At 41.5% G+C, this 18,044-nt stretch overlaps 1 protein-coding gene across 1 annotated transcript in view; it reads left to right on the top strand.

Moving 5' to 3' along the window:
• Positions 1-670: 670 nt before the first annotated feature.
• The window catches only part of ap1ar (adaptor related protein complex 1 associated regulatory protein), a 121,490-nt gene continuing 104,116 nt past the window's right edge, over positions 671-18,044 (top strand). The window contains exon 1 of the mRNA XM_060832553.1: positions 671-933. Coding sequence (XP_060688536.1) covers positions 800-933 — 134 coding nt within the window. The 5' untranslated portion in view covers positions 671-799. The remainder of the gene's footprint in view (positions 934-18,044) is intronic.

The following is an 18,044-nucleotide window of genomic DNA, read 5'->3' as shown; positions in this document are numbered from 1 at the left end:
TGCAGCATCTTTCTTTGATGGATCAGAAGCTGTGATGAAGTGCACAAGCTCCAATACATGGGGGCCTGTAAGAATCTACAGAAGGTGGTGCACACAGCCCAGACCATCAAAGAAGCCAACCTTCCATCCGTGGGCTCTATTTGCATGGCTTGCTGCCAACAGCATCCCACCCTGGTAATGATCTCCTACAATCTCTTCCATCAGGCAGAAGATACAGAGGCTTGAACACATGCACCAGTAGGTTCAGGAACAGTTCTTCCTGGCTGTTATTAGACTGATGAATGGACTCACTAACTTCAAATAATGTAACATTGCTGTTGCCTAGCATACACCCTGTGCAATGTAACCTGTATGCCTCTATTGAAGTCTTTTTGTTGTGCACGTCCTTGCCTACCATCATCTAGCCGTACTGTTTCAAAGTTTTTCACTGTACTTCGGTTCACGTGACTATCAATCAACCCGCGCTGGTTGTGCTCATACACACTGCCACCAGAGGGAGGTGTGGAGCCGGAGAGGAAGCTCTGGACGGACTAGGATGAAGCAGGGAGGAGGGTGGCAGCGCCCTCTGCGGTCTGGAGGAGGCGGTGGCACAGTCGCTGGCGAGGGCAACGCGGTTACGTCGTGTGGGGCGCTGTCACGTCAGCCGCCGGTGTCCCGGGATTGCCGGAAGACGCTGCGCGAGTTGGTGATGGGCAGGCGCGTGCCGGAGTCCTGGGGTTTGCAGCAGCTGTAGCTGCCTGCCGCTGTTTCTGCTGCTGAGTCCGGTTTATTGTAAACTCCGGCCGGATGGGCTTGTCTTATGGATGTGGGCTCCTACTTCATTCTAGCCCAGTGTCTTATTGCTGACCGAAGAGCATGTGCCATGGGGAACTGCTGGACTCAGTGCTGTCGGTTGTTCAGGAAGGAGGCCAACAGGATCCAGAGAGGTGGAGGGTTAGTCTTTAAATCATTGTTCACAATGCAGCTGTTGTGTTTTAATAATGCAGCATGAAGGGTTTAAAATGAACAGGCAACTAGCCTGTTCAACACGGTCGTTCAATGGTTAAATGTTTCGTGCATACCTGTTATTTTTTTTTGAAACAGTTTCAGGCACGGAGAGGTGTGCTCTGGTTAAAGCTACTTATTTCTTTATTTGACGAAGCAGTTTTTATACGCTTATCAAGGTGGTCCTCGTGTTCGTCTTTGCTATGTCATGCAGGGATGGGGTGCAACTTGCTCGTCATCCTCTCCCATTATTTTAAATAAATCTATTCGCTGCACAATGATGTCACTTTTCGCAACAAGTACATCCTCATCACTCACTCAGGAAATTTATATGATTAAAAGTAGAGAAAGATGCCATTTGTAACTTTGACATTTAGATCAGGTAAGTTTTAAAACAAACAAAATGCTCCTTGTGTCCAATAGTCAGTGGTTGTGAAATCATGGAATGAATGGTGGAAATGTAGCATTCTTCCATTGTTCAAAAAAACTTCTAATTATTTGGAAGCTTTGTATGATTTATGTTGTGTTCATGAGATTACAATGCCACCTTGTTGCTAGTGCAATTTCAAATGTTAAGTTTCTATGTGGTCTGCATTTTTTTTTTAGTGGGGCTCCAAAATATTCTTTGCAAAATGCACTTTGTGTCCTATCTTTAATAGAGAGGAGTGCATTTAATTCCTTCACTTGAGATGGTAGGAATTTGAGTCTGACTTAGTCCTATTTGTTCTATTAATTTATTAGTCCTTTTACTTTAGCCCTATTTGTTCCTTTCCCACACCCACATCCCCTCACAAAAGTCTGAGTATGTATAGACCATGTTAAATGATCAGACATCCAGTGTTAATAACTTTTTCAAAATTGTTTCCTCTTATGCTATTAGTGTTACATATTACTGATTTCGGGCAGCTCGCATGCTGTGTGGTCAATATCGTCACTGTAGCCTCATTCCTTGTAGCAATTGCCATAAAATTTGCACATCATTTCACTAAAAAAATCAGCAGTCCATTAAATGACTGCACTTTTGATCTCACTGGATAATTTGACGTCCAGTTAAATGTTGCAATGGCCAGAGAATGGAATGAATCTGGTCTAATATCTCATTGCAATCTCTCTTTCCTTCAGTACAATGTATGTCGACTATGCATTGATTTAGTAGTGCAGATTAGATTAGATTAGATTAGATTTACAGTGTGGAAACAGGCCCTTCGGCCCAACAAGTCCACACCGACCCGCCGAAGCACAACCCACCCATATATTTACCCCTTACCTAACACTACGGGCAGTTTAACATGGCCAATTCACCTGACCCGCACGTTAGGTAGAGAGTAAGCTGCATGTTGTACTGCCATAACTCCCTGAAGGATGATCTGAACTGTGACATTTCACTTCTCACATAAGCCAGCCTTTGAAAAAGTTACCATATTATGGCAGGGCTGTTCTGTGAGCTTGCAACTATAAGATGGAGCAGAAAAATTTAAACATTAATCTTCACATCAGTCTATACTAGATTTGAATCCAAATCCCTGAAGTGATTGCTGAATATTGTTTTAATGTAACATTATAGAATAAGAAATAGGAATTGATGTAGACCTTGCGGCTCTTCAAACCTATTCTACCTTCAGACATATTCCCATTTGTCTTAATTCCTGAAAATCAACACTCAGCCTTGAACATATTCAATGAGTTTGGGGTAATGGATTCGAGCGTTTGGGTGAAGAAATTCATCCTTGTCTCTGTCATAAATAGGCGACCCATTATTGAGAGAGTGTAATCTTGTGTTGTAGGTTCCAAAGTCCCGGAATAATTTTCTCAGCATCTAATCTGTCAAGTGCCCTAACGATTTTATCGTTCAATAAGATCACGTCATTTTTCCAGACCTCAGGGTTATAAAAACCGAGCCTAATCAATCTCTCTTCCAGACAATCCCCTCATCCCAGGACCCTTTGGCATTAGTAATTATTTGTTGTTTCCCTTGAAGGAATGCAATGTCTTTCCTTTGAGGAAACCAAGACAGAGCCCAGTCCACCAGATGTAGTCTCACCAACGAATTTGACTGCAGTGAATTGGCTTCCTGTTGTGCTCTAACCCCTTTGTAATTAAATCTAACATGCCATTTTTGTTTTATAGTTGATTGCTGTACTTGCATGTTAATTGCTATGTGTATAAAGGACAACTAAGTTCTTTTGATTGTGAACATTTCCCAGTTTTCTCACCATTCAGGATATAAAATTCATAGGTACACACTGTACAACATGGGCTGAGATAAGTTGTAGTAAATGTAGTAATCGGTGTACCTGTAAAAATATGAATAGTCTCTGGGGACCAGTGCTTGGACCTTGCTGTCTAACCTTTTATCAATTGAAACCAAATCTGCAAAACATTGATGCATTTGTTGACACCACTATGGTTAGGCTGAGGATGCAATAAAAATTGCAATGGATTTTGAATTCGACCAAATAAAAAGCTTGTTAGATTTACCGCCACAAAATTTATAGTAAATGCAAAAGTTGAAAAAAATGTACAAGTTAAGAATACAAGAGGTTCATAATTGAGGATGAAGTAGTTCATGTCAATGACTCTGGAACAGAAGTGCTTAAAATCTAAGCGAGTTACGTAGTTTTGAAATAAGCTCTTATCTCCCCCAGTGTCTTCTAACCTATCAACCTAGTTGGTTGTCCTCTTGGACCGAGTCTAATCTCCCATTATTTTAAAGCTCCCAATTAAATCTCTTCAAAGTCTGCAATTTCAAAGTGCAAAATTACTGCCCTTTTAACTCATTCGGGTAATAAAGGGTAACTAAACTAGGTGTTGACCAAATGATCCTCCTCTGAATTTTCTGTGGCATCTTTATTAACTCCAGTATGTGTGGACTTCAAAACTGGTCACAGTATTTCAACTGTATCCTCACCAAACCCTTAATCGAAGCAGGTAGGCCACAGATTGGATGTAATCCTATTGAGAGTGTATCCTATGTTCCTATTAATGTTTTATGTTGTGCGTGATTTCTTAGTTGCACTGCATATATTCTGGGTTGTCGCTCAATTGCTCCCTGACAATTTAGAGGGAGCATTGACCCTGGCACCTTATGTACTTCTGCAATTTTCTGGCAACTCTGGTGATGAACTTTCAATCACTGTGCGCTGTAGCTTTTGGATCCTTTTCCTAACAGCAACCTTGAGCACATTTATGCCTCGCTGGGCTAGTGCACTGGAAATCATGGCCTACTATTCCCAAGTCATCACCAAAAGTTAAAGATCTTGAAAAGTACACTGAATTCTCCAATTTGCTTGTCTTTTAGACCCAGGTTGATACAAAACACTTAACAAGGATTGCTATTGGCTATACATAAATAGATCTGAACTGCAGAGAAATAATTATGAACTGTAGACGTAAAGTCTGACAGTTAAAATTCTAGCCCCCTAAAAACACTCCCTTTGTGTACACAGGAAGCCACAAGAAAATAATGGGTGTTTTGGGTGGAGGGAAAGACTTGGAAGATCATTCGGTGATTTCTATCTGTAGGGGTTTGCTGGGATGATCCCATTGCTGATTGGTCTTCCTTCTCCAGGTACTTTCACTTGTTTACAGGACGCATCGGGTGTCTGGTTCACAATGAAAGGTCTTAAACTTAGTCATTAAAAGTTACAGTTTAATTGGAAAGTGGAAATAGACTGGCAATCTTCAGATTTGAGGTACATTTTACTGCAGAGTAAAAACTCTCCTTCTCTGCCAGAGGTCAAAGGTTTCTGCCAGAATATTCACAAAGCCAAGCTGTTCGGTTACCTGGGAGCCTATCACCCAGTTGTTGATAGGCAAAAGACCTTTCTCATTGATCAATTATCAATCAGCTACTTGCCATTTGCTAAAACTCAAATTGTGCACATTGATTTGAGCTCATGTGCAAACCAGGCTTCCACTAGTCTTTGAACAAACATCTGTGTGAATGGTATTTAGAATAAATGTTAGGTTACGTGCTTTTTATAGTCATTGGTTTTTCAAACCATTTCTTTACAATTTCAATCCACAGAGATAATCTACAGAAAAATAAAAAGCTAGTTTCTATATGCTTCCATCCTTTTAAAACAAAATGAAATAACACTACAAAATATGAGAACACCAAACAACACAACATAACTTGCATCTCTATTCTTCCTCCCTTTTATATATTGTTAGCATTCCTAAATCTTTAACTTATTCCAATGTCTTCCACTGGACAGACTCCATTGAATAGTCTCACAACACCAGGTTATAATCCAACAGGTTTAATTGGAGCACTCTAGCTTTCGGAGCGACGCTCCTTCATCAGGTAGTTGATGAACCAACTGATGAAGGAGCGGCGCTCCGAAAGCTAGTGTACTTCCAATTAAACCTGTTGGACTATAACCTAGTAGTGTGATTTTTATCTTTGTATACCCCACTCAACACCAGCATCTCCAAATCTTGAATAGTCTCAAATTCTGAGTTTTGAACTTTTCAGCGAAGGCTAATGATTTATGATCAGTGTAATTTGTAGTTCCTTGTTCGTGTGTTGGATATAGATTCCAAAGTGTTGAAGAACCAACAACAATCCCAAACTGTCTCAAAGTTAACTGATTACTTCTGAGACAGGTTTAGTTTCTTAGAGAAGTAATCCACTGGCGTTTTCTATTCCCAATTCTTCACGCTGCAGCAACACTTGACCTACCACCCGTCACTAGCATCAACCACCATTTTGAAAGATCCAGAAAAATTAGTGACAGTCAACACTGTCGTCTTTACTGAGAATTGCTTTCAGCTTCTCAAAGGCTGTTTGGCATACAGATGATCATATCACTTTTGCATGTTTCTTTAACACGTATTAGAGAAGCACAATATCAGTAGACAACTGTATGATTAGATTAGATTACTTACAATGTGGAAACAGGCCTTTCGGCCCAACAAGTCCACACTGACCCGCCGAAGCGCAACCCACCCATACCCCTTATCTAACACTACGGGCAATTTAGCATGGCCAATTCACCTGACCCGCACATCTTTGGACTGTGGGAGGAAACCGGAGCACCCGGAGGAAACCCACGCAGACACTGGGAGAACGTGCAAACTCCACACAGTCAGTTGCCTGAGGCGGGAATCGAACCCAGGTCCCTGGCGCTGTGAGGCAGCAGTGCTAACCACTGTGCCACCGTGCCGCCCCTTATGTTTGTGGTAAAACTCACAAATTTTTTTTAAAATCTCATGCTTTTTCATTTAGTTTTATAACTGGAAAATTTTACTGGTACCTTCATTTTCACTGTCATGGTTAGCATTTTTCCTTGTCCTGCGGTATGTCCTAAGTAAGTTAGTCTTGCTTTTCCAAATTCACTTAGCTAAATTTATTACTGAACCAGCCAACTGTAACTGCTTAAACAAGACTTCTGCTTGTCCCGTGTGCACTTTATTAAGAAATACCACAATAAACAAATCTCAACTATGACTTCATTCAGAAAACTCTCAAATGTAGCTGGACCATCGTTTAACTCAAATTTGATTACTCGACATTGGTATAAACTGTTTGGAGTTACACAAGTGAATACTTATTTAGCCCTAGCTGTAAGTAGCACTCAACAGCACCCTTAGAAAAGATTGATCTTCGAAAGGGATGAGGCATAGCCAACCTTATCAGTGTAATCTTCTGACAATGGAATTGGGTACAAATCTGTCTTTGTTACAGCATTTACCTTACCTTTGAATAATCTATGTAGAGTCTATTATAATCCATTGGTTTTGGAGCTAACACTTTTGGTGAGCTCAGTCATGTCCTGAATCTCTGACTCCAGCTGAACATGCTTTTTGTATCAGTCCTGACTCTCCTACATCAATATCATGTCTGGCAGGTGGAGTATATCCAGTAGTATCTCTGCAGATTACCTTATACTTACTCAGTAGTCTCACATGATCCTCTCATTGTCCTTTTTCTAAATATAAGAGTACAATATCTAACTGAATCATAGAATCATACCGTGCAGAAGAGCACCTTCAGCCCTTGAGTCTGCACTGACAAGTAAGAATTACCCAATCTTTAATCTGATCCCATTTACCAGTACCTGGTTCATACCTTTGAATGTTGTGACAAGCCAAGTGTTTATCCAGGTTTTGAAGGATGTGAGGCAACTCGCCTCCAACCCCCTCCAAGGCAGCACATTCCAGACGGTCACCACCCTCTGGGTAACATGCACCCTGTCCTCTTTCTGTCCGCTGCTCTTATCCATTCTGACTGTGTCCCTCATAATCTTGTACACCTCAATCAGACAACCCAGTGAATCTTCTCTGCACCCTTCAGTGCAATCATCTCTTTTCTCTAAAACAGTGACCAAAACTACACACACAACTCTAGCTGTCCTAATATTTCTGGATTAACTAATCAAGCTGTAGGAAATTATTTTTGATAACTATTTACTTGTCCTTCCACCTCACTCTTATTCTCTGTCATTTTCCACTACTCTTGCCACCTGATGTTCTTGTTCCTCCTTATCCTTTTTCTTATGATGGTACTTGTTCAGCATGTTTCTTTGACATAACTGATTTTACTTCCTGCAATCAAAAGTACTTGTAAAGTGACTCACCTAATAAGCCCTAATAACTAATTTGTGTGAACCGCTGAATTTCGCTTTCTAGCATTCACCTGACAAAGGCGACAATCTCAATCCTTCACCTCCCACTTGAAACACTCTTATTGTTGAATGTTTATCTGTCCATTCTCGTTTATGAACCTTAGGAGCATATAAGTAGCACAAGAATATTTGAGAGTCCTTCTAGAAACAAGGACATTCCAAACTCATCTTTTTGAACTATCCTAACTCTTAAATAGCATTTAAACTTTGCCACCACCTGATTGCAGTTTTGCTGTGACCTCTAGTGATGCTCTTGATTTAATTATTGCTTTGGTCACTACACGTAATGAGAAAGTACTCTGTTTAAAAAAAAAGGCATGTTATTCATCAAACTTGTGCTGTGCTTCATTAGAATATGGCAACAGGCCGAAGCGCATTTCTTAGCATGGGAGCAAGGTGGTTATTGAAATGGCAAGGGACTGGAAGGTTGGGATCATTCTTCCAGGTAGAGCGGAGGTGTTCTGCAAAGTGGTCACCCAGTCTGCATTTGGTCTCGCACATTGTGAGCAGCAAATTGCATAGATCTTATAGACTGCAACCTAATAGTATCTTGTTGAGTTCTTGGGATATCCCAAACAGCGTTTCTTTTTTGTATCAGCTGCATGGACCTTCAAAGCCCATATATGGCAGAGATGGAAGTCAGTTCTGTGATTGGCATATTGATGGCGATTGCCATGCTCTTTACAACAAATAAGTCGCCATTAAAGTATACAGAGGAACCTAATTATCTGAAGGACACGGGCAGGGAATATTTTGTTTGGTTAATTAAATGCCGGATAGCATAGTTTAGCCAGATATCAAGACCTTGCAATGTTGCTGGATATTCTGATATTTGGATAATCGAATGTCGGACAATCGCGGTTCCTTGCAAAATGTCCATATTACAGAGGAGGAAGTGCTGGATGTCTTGAAAGGTGTAAAAGTGGATAAATCCCCAGGACCTGATCATGTGTACCCTAGCACTCTGTGGGAAGCTAGAGAAGTGATTGCTGGGCCTCTTGCTGAGATATTTGTATCATCGATAGTCACAGGTGAGGTGCGGAAGACTGGAGGTTGGCTAACGTGCCACTGTTTAACAAGAGTGGTAAGCCCAAGCCAGGGAACTATAGACCAATGAGTCTGACGTCGATGGTGGGCAAGTTGTTGGAGGGAATCCTGAGGGATGTATTTGGAAAGGCAAGGAATGATTAGGGGTAGTCAACATGATTTTGTGCTTGGAAAATCATATCTCTCAAACTTGATTGAGTTTTTTTGAAGAAGTAACAAAGAGGATTGATGAGGGCAGAGTTGTAGATGGGATCTATATGGAGCTGAAAATCTGTCGCTGGAAAGGCGCAGCAGGTCAGGCAGCATCCAAGGAGCAGGAGAATCAACGTTTCGGGCATGAGCCCTTCTTCAGGAATGAGGAGAGTGTGCCAAGCAGGCTAAGATAAATGGTAGGGATGAGGGACTTGGGGAGGGGCGTTGGAAATGTGTTAGGTGGAAGGAGGTTAAGGTGAGGGTGATAGGCCGGAGTGGGGGTGGGGGTGGAGAGGTCAGGAAGAAGATTGCAGATTAGGAAAGTGGTGCTGAGTTCAAGGGTTCTGATTGAGACAAGGTGGAGAGAGGGGAAATGAGGAAACTGGAGAAATCTGAGTTCATCCCTGTGGTTGGAGGGTTCCTAGGTGGAAGATGAGGCACTCTTCCTCCAGCCATCGTGTTGCTATGGTCTGGTGATGGAGGTATCCAAGGACCTGCATACCCTTGGTGCAGTGGGAGGGGGAGTTGAAGTGTTGAGCCACGGGGTAGTTGGGTTGATTGGTCCGGGTGTCCCAGAGGTGTTCTCTGAAACATCCGCAAGTAGGCAGCCTGTCTCCCCAATATAGACTGCCCATCTGCAGTCCTCACTTTCTCCTAGGGATCTATATGGACTTCAGTAAGGCATTTGACAAGGTGGAGGTCTGTGACCAGTGGAGTGCCACAAGGATCGGTGCTGGGTCCTCTACTTTTTGTAATTTACATAAATGATGTGGATGCGAGCATAAGAGATACAGTTAGTAAGTGTGCAGATGACACCAAAATTGGAGGTGTAGTGGACAGCGAAGGTTACTTCAGACTACAACAGGATCTTAACCAGATGGGCCAATGGGCTGAGAAGTGGCAGACAGAGTTTAATTCAGACAAATGCGAGGTGCTGCATTTTGGGAAAAGAAATCTTAGCAGGACTTATACACTTAATGGTAAGGTCCTAGGGAGTGTTGCTGAACAAAGAGACCTTGGTGTGCAAGTTCATAGCTCCTTGAAAGTGGAGTCGCAGGTACGTAGGATAGTGAAAGCATTTGGTATGCTTTCCTTTATTAGTCAGAGTGTTGAGTACAGGAGTTGGGGGGTCATGATGCGGCTGTACAGGACATTAAGACCATAAGACATCGGAGTGGAAGTAAGGCCATTCGGCCCATCGAGTCCACTCCCCCATTCAATCATGGCTGATGGGCATTTCAACTCCACTTGCCAGCATTCTCCCTGTAGCCCTTAATTCCTCGTGACATAAAGAATCTATCAATCTCTGCCTTGAAGACATTTAGCGTCCCAGCCTCCACTGCAGTCAGCGGCAATGAATTCCACAGGCCCACCACTCTCTAGCTGAAGAAATGTCTCCGCATTTCTGTTCTGAATAGACCCCCTCTAATTCTCAGGCTGTGTCCACGGGTCCTAGTCTGCTCGCCTAACGGAAACAATTTCCTACTGTCCACCCTTTCCAAGCCATGTATTATCTTGTAAGTTTCTATTAAGTCTCCCCTTAATCTTCTAAACTCCAAGAATACAATCCCAGGATCCTCAGCCGTTTCTCGTATGTTAGACCAACCATTCCAGGGATCATCCGTGTAAATCTCCGCTGGACACGTTCCAGTGCCAGTATGTCCTTCCTGAGGTGTGGGAACCAAAACTGGACACAGTACTCCAAATGGGGCCTAACCAGAGCTTTATAAAGTCTCAGTAACACAACGGTGCTTTTATATTCCAATCCTCTTGAGATAAATGACAACATTGCATTCACTTTCTTAATTGCGGACTCAACCTGCATGTTTACCTTTAGAGAATCCTCGACAAGCATTCCCAGATCCCTATGTACTTTGGCTTTACGAATTTTCTCACCGTTTAGAAAGTAGTCTATGCTTTTATTCTTTTTGCCAAAGTGCAAGACCTCGCATTTGCTCACGTTGAATTCCATCAGCCATTTCCTGGACCACTCTCCCAAACTGTCTAGATCCTTCTGCAGCCTCCCCACTTCCTCCGTACTACCTGCCTGTCCACCTAACTTCGTATCATCGGCAAACTTCGCTAGAATGCCCCAGTCCCTTCATCCAGATCATTAATATATAATGTGAACAGCTGCGGCCCCAACACTGAACCCTGCAGAACACCGTTTGTCACCGGTTGCCATTCCGAAAAAGAACCTTTTATCCTAATTCTTTGCCTTCTGTCAGACAGCCAATCCTCAATCCATACCAGTAGCTCACCTCGAACACCATGGGCCCTCACCTTGCTCAGCAGCCTCCCGTGTGGCACCTTATCAAAGACTTTTTGGAAGTCTAGATAGACCACATCCACTGGGTTTCCCTGGTCTAACCCACTTGTCACCTCTTCAAAGAATTCCCACAGGTTTGTCAGACACGACCTCCCCTTACTAAGTCCATGTTGGTTTGTTCTAATCAGACTCTGCACTTCCAAGAATTTAGAAACCTCATCCTTAATGATGGATTCTAAAATTTTACCAACAATCGACATTAGGCTAATTGGCCTATAATTTTCCATCTTTTGTCTTGATCCTTTCTTGAACAAGGGGGTTACAACAGCGATCTTCCAATCATCCAGGACTTTCCCAGACTCCAGTGACTTTTGAAAGCTCTCAGCCACCTCTCTCAGAACTCTAGGGTGTATCCCATCGGGGCCAGGAGATTTATCAATTTTAAGACCTTTTAGCTTTTCTCACACTTTCCCTTTTGTAATGGCAACCATACTCAACTCAGCCCCTGACTCCCTTTAATTGTTGGGATGTTACTCATGTCTTCCACTGTGAAGACTGACGCAAAGTACTTGTTAAGTTCTTCTGCTATTTCCTTATCTCCCATTACTAGGCTTCCAGCATCAGTTTGAAGTGGCCCAATGTCTACTTTTGCCTGCCGTTTGTTTCTTATGTATTGAAAGAAACTTTTACTGTCATTTCTAATATTACTGGCTAGCCTACCTTCATATTTGATCCTCTCCTTCCTTATTTCTCTCTTTGTTATCCTCTGTTTGTTTTTGTAGCCTTCCCAATCTTTTGATTTCCCACTGCTCTTGGCCACTTTATAAGATCTCTCTTTTTCTTTAATACATTTCCTGACTTCCTTTGTCAGCCATGGCTGTCTAATCCCTCCCCGGATAATCTTTCTTTTCTTGGGGATGAACCTCTGTGCAGTGTCCTCAATTATACCCACAAACTCCTGCCATTTTTGCTCTACTGTCTTCCCCGCTAGGCTCTGCTTCCAGTCTACTTTTGTCAGTTCCTCTCTCATGCCCTCATAATTACCTTTATTTAACTGTACATTGGTTAGGCTACTATTGGAATATTGTGTGCAATTCTGATCTCCTTCCTATCAGAAAGATATTGTGAAACGTGAAAAGGTTCAGAAAAGATTTACAAGGATGTTGCCAGGGTTGGAGGATTTGAGCTACAGGGAGAGGCTGAACAGGTTGGAGCTGTTTTGCCTGGAGCGTCGGAGGCTGAGGGGTGACCTTATAGAGGTTTACAAAATTGAGGGGCATGGATAGGGTAAATCGGCAAAGTCTTTTCCCTGGGATCGGGGAGTCCAGAACTAGAGGGCATAGGTTTAGGATGAAAGGGGAAAGATAAAAGAGACCTATGGGGCAACTTTTTCACACAGTGTGGTACATGTATGGAATGAGCTGCCAGAGGATGTGGTGGAGGCTGGAGCAATTGCATCATTTACGAGGCATTTGGATGGGTATATGAATAGGAAGGGTTTGGAGGGTGCTGGGGCAGGTTGGACTAGATTGGATTGAGATATATGGTTGGCATGGACGGGTTGGACCGAAGAGTCTGTTTCCATGATGTACATCTCTATGACTCTGTATTTGCTGTTGCTTTAGTGAATGCAGAATCCATTTTTCATCTCTCCTATGGGACAGATGGAGTCTTATTTCACCATCTCCATCAGAAAGATGGCAGCTCCAAAGATGCAGCATTCCCTCAGTAATATACTGATGTGTCAATCTAGATTATGTTCAAGTCTCTAGATTGGGACCTGGACCTACAACCCTCTTGACTCAAGTGAGAATGTTACACCTGAGTTTAGAAGATTAAGGGGAGATCTGATAGAAACTTACAAGATAATACATGGCTTGGAAAGGGTGGACACTAAGAAATTATTTCCGTTAGGCGAGGAGACTAGGACCCGTGGACACAGCCTTAGAATTAAAGGGGGTAAATTCAGAACAGAAATGCGGAGACACTTCTTCAGCCAGAGAGTGGTGGGCCTGTGTAATTCATTGCTGCAGAGTGCATTGGAGGCCAGGACGCTAAATGTCCTCAAGGCAGAGATTGATAAATTCTTGATGTCACAAGGAATTAAGGGCTACGGGGAGAATGCTGGTAAGTGGAGCTGAAATGCCCATCAGCCATGTTTGATTGGCGGAGTGGACTCGATGGGCTGAATGGCCTTACTTCCACTCCTCTATGTCTTATGGTCTTATCTTTGCAATTGGATTATGTGAAACTAGTGGAATCAGTCACCATATACATATTTATTTACAGATGTTTTCTAATAGACACACTCCAGGTTCCAAATTTTACATTTTTGAGATTCTGTACACAAGATGGGTTGAACATGTTGGTTAAAAAATCAGTATTTTTAACATAATCCAGTGACAATTGAAATTCTGTGTAATTTTACTGGTTAAAACTGATTCATGATCTACAGCCTAAGACATGGAATTGTTTGTCGGTTGAAGAGACTAGAAACTGTAATATATTTATTACAATGATGTATTCCAAGGCACATTACAAAACACAGTATAGTATTCACCCACATAAGGCAATATGAAGTTGGATGGCCAAAATCTTGATCATATGGATAGACTTTAACGTCTGTTTGAAAGGAGTAAAGTAGACAGACATAGCTGTGTCTGTATGGAATTCTCAAGCTTAGGGCCTAGGCAACTGAATTATATCAATGGTAGTATAAGTAAAATTAGGAATTTTTGTGAACACTTATCCATATAGGTGTTTTGCATTGACCTTGGCAAACTGTGCTATACCTACTTTGCACATAGCCTGCATTTATAAAGTATCTTTACTGTACTAAAATATTCCAAAATGCTTCAGAGCAGTACAGTCATACAAAATTTAACAGCCAAAAAAAGGAAGGCTTTAAGCAGTATCTCGTGTGAGGAAAAAGATGAAGAAGTTGAGGGGGAGTTTTCAGGTGAAATGGACTAGGCGGCTGCAGGCATGGATACCAATAGGAGACTGAAAATTGGAGGAATGAAGCAATTGTTAATTGCTTAGGGCTGGAGTAAATTACAAGGAGGAATGAGGCTCCTTATAGAGTTGAAATCAAGCCTTTGGTGCAGCAGGTATCAATGTAGGTTAAATGAGCACAGGAGTAGTGAGACTTTTTTTGGTTGAAAAGAGAGCAAGTGCTCATGGTAACACACTTTTACACTGATCTCAAAGAAGCTTTCTTGAAAGTCTGAATAGTAAGAATTGGTAGTAGCACATGAAACATTACATTGTACCTGCACACCAAGTATTAGTCAATGTAAATTACTGGAAATTAAGGCAGCATTTGTGAATTTGAACAGTATTTACAAACTCTTGGATTGCAAATACAAATTAGCATGCTGGGAAAAAGGATGAAGAATGTGCACGCTTGTACCATTACCAAGAGAAAAGTTGATTGGATTTGATTGAAAGTTGAAAATTAGACTGGATGGAGCTCTATGGAGAAATAGTAAATAAGTTTTACATTAATCTATTCTGAAATGAAAGCGGTATCTGCACCTGTTAACACAACTGGTGGACGAGAGAGAAACAAATGACAGCTCGTTACAGTGACACAATTTGGAATAAGTAGTGATTTGGGAATTTCTAACTCATTATTGATACTTGAAGACTCAATAAATTTGCTCTTATTCTAAAACTCTAATGTGCAAAATAAATGTACGCAAAGGAGTTATTGATGAGGCAAGGCAAGATTTTGTAACATGAACAAAAAGTACCTTTACTTGGTAATTGCATTCTTTCACACACCCTGAAATCGGCAACCTTTATAGTTATATTTTGTCCAATATGTGATCAATATTATGTGTATGTATATTACTTTAAAGCAATAGCTTGCATTTGTGTGGCATCTCTAGCACAAAAAACTTGTGAAGTCACAGAAACGTTACCATATAACTAATATGTGACAAAAATCCAAAGCGCACATTCAGAAGAATTGAGACTGAAATTGCACAATGTGTTGCAACTGAGTATAGAACACAAATGTAGTGTTGGGAAAGAGATCAGTAAACTACTATTGTAAGATCAATGCCAAAGGGTTATTTCAGAATGTCAATTATGGATGCTTTTTTAAAATGTGTGTCGATGGCCGAGCCTAAATGCCCAGAGGACTGTTAAGAGTCAAGAATCGAAAAGTGTGTACTGGAAAAACCACAGCAGATCAGGCAGCATCCAAGGCACAGGAGAATCGACTTTTCAGGCAGAAATCCTTCATTAGGACTTGTACAATTTAGAATTCTGCTTCTTCAGCTTCCAACCCAACAGATGTGTGCAGAGCAGGAACAAGTCCTTGGGGTGTTCCACTTGATTTACTCCAATCTATTAAAATCTGGGTAGTGACAGTCAGACAGGATTGTGAAAGGTACGACACAGGGAACTGATGAGACAAGGAGATGGTTGTGAAAATTGGGTTAAAAGTGAAAATTTAAGTAGCTAGGTTGTTAATTATAAGGCACAAACATATAGACCCTTCGGTCCAACTCGTTCATGCCTACCAGATTATCCTAAACTGATCCAGTCCCGTTTGTCAGCATTTGGCCGATATCCCCCTAAACCTTCCTATTCATGTACCCATCCAGATGCCTTTTAAATGTTATACTTGTAACAGCCACAATTTCTGGCTGCTCGTTGCATACATGCACTACCCTCTGTGTGAAAAAGTTGTCCTTCAGGTCCCTTTTTAATTCTCTCACTTTAAACCTATGGCCTCCAGTTTTGCAGTTCCCTACTCTGGAAAAGAGACCTTGATTATTCACTGTATCCATGCCCCTTATGATTTTATAAGCCTCCGTAAGGTCACTCTTCAGCTTCCACTCCAGGGAAAAAAGCCCTAGCCTATTCAGTCTCTCCCTATATCTCAAACCCTCTAATCCTAGCAACATGCTTGTAAATATTTTCTGAACCATTTCAAGTTTAACATAGTTACTCAATTCCAGGACCATGTTATTGATTAATCAGACATTGATCAATATGTAGTTCAATACTGCACTTGTCTGTGATAAGGTAGCTCTATACCGCTTGCATCATGAAAGGAAAATCCAGATGCCCATACAATTACTAGTGCAGCACAGACCAGAGTGATCTTCATCTAAGTAGCAGTTAAGTAAATAGGGTAGCTGTTAATGAATCCAGCGATGAACGTTAACCCATTGTCACGAGCTGATTTAAATTGTGCAGATTGTTTGTCTGTTGTGAAAAATCAAGTATAAGGCACTGTATTAAAAGATTTTCTTCTGTAAATCATTAATCATAAAACTGGCAAACTACGGGTACTTCACAAAATTTTTAGTTACTGTTTCACTCCTCATCAGAAGCTGATCAAAAGAAAATTACAACCCACTTGCACCCAAACAGTTTCGTGTATGGAGCTGCTTATTAAATGAAGCATAACTTCAGGTATCTCAGAGGAAGAAATGTAAATACCTGTAAAGAAAAGCCAGGTTATTGTTGGCCAATGAGTGCACAACTTTACCTTTTGAGCCCTGTGAACTATGTTGATGCAACCAGTCAATATGCTGGCATAGCAGCAGTAGCATTCACAAGCACAGAAGGAAAGAAAGGCAGAGACTGACTACAATTACATGGAAAAGCAAGACAGGAAGAGAAGAAAATCCACTCTTTTCTTGGATATTTAGTCCTTTATAACTTCTTCAGGACAAGATAAGGTACAATATTAATACAAATTTGTTTGTGACAGCATTTTCTGGCTGAAAGATTTTTGAGTATGATGCAAAATTTTTCTTTCATCAGTAAGAGATTCCATTGCAAGCAATGTTTTGGACTGTTTAAATTTACAATTAGAGGAGGCAAGCAGGAATTGTTTGGAATGATGACAAGTAATTCAGGCTAATGCTCACAGGCGATGGGTTTGAATTCCACCATGGCAGGTGGTGAATCTGGTGACCATGACACCATTATCGATTGTTGTAAAAATCCATCTGGCCTCCAGATTCATTTTAACATGATTGACCATTAACAGGCTGAGCCAGCCACTCAATTGTATCCAAACTACAAAGTCTGAAAGAAAAGGAAGTAAACTAGACAAACAATGTGGCAAATTGAGAGAGATGTCCCTAAGACCAGTTGAACAGCAGACTAACATCATTATCATGAAATCATACCCTATACACACTGTCCCAGGAGCCACTACACTCATACTGGGCAACCTGTGGATCTTCGTGAGGTTGGTCCAAGATCTAATTTTTTTTTTCCTTTCTGCTAATTGATAGATCCCAACAAATTGTGCAGTTCTTTCTGATAGAAAGGGAATTTGTAATCTGTGGGAGATTCATGCTCCAATCTCCTGTGAATGGTATGAATTTGATATCCTGGATATTTTCTGTCCCACTAGCCAGACAGATCTACCAGGAATGGCAGCAGTGATATAGTTGGGGGAGAGTTGCCCTAGGAATCTTGAACATTGTCCGTGGGTCCAGTGCAACATCCTGCTGATTCCCATCTATCATGCTCCCTGTCCGTTGGAGAATTAGTTCACTCCATGTTAAATACCATTTGGAGACACATTAAAGGTTGTGAGGGCACAAAAATATATCCCAACCAGAACACTTCAATGTTTATCAGTGAGAATGGCTTGGTGGCATCGAAACTGACTGATATGGCCAAGTCCTAAAGGACACGGCTTCAAGATTGGACCTGTAGTAGTTGCTGAGGGTACTGATAAGTGGGAAAACTTACTTCACCTTGTGCTCTCCAGTTTTTCTGTAGTAGATGCATCTGTCCATGGCAGCATTGATAAGCCTTGTGAAAACAACAACCTGCCTTCACATTGTGTATACCCTCCGTTGTTTTGCATTGGACAACCACCATCTCAAATTGGGTAGATTTTGAACAAAACTTGTCACACAAGACAGGGTATTCAACTATGA

The sequence above is a fragment of the Hemiscyllium ocellatum genome, chromosome 1 (genome assembly GCF_020745735.1).
Source record: "Hemiscyllium ocellatum isolate sHemOce1 chromosome 1, sHemOce1.pat.X.cur, whole genome shotgun sequence".
Lineage (NCBI taxonomy): Eukaryota > Metazoa > Chordata > Chondrichthyes > Orectolobiformes > Hemiscylliidae > Hemiscyllium > Hemiscyllium ocellatum.
The sequence above is the reverse complement of the archived record's forward strand: the minus strand, read 5'-3'. Positions and strand labels throughout refer to the sequence as shown.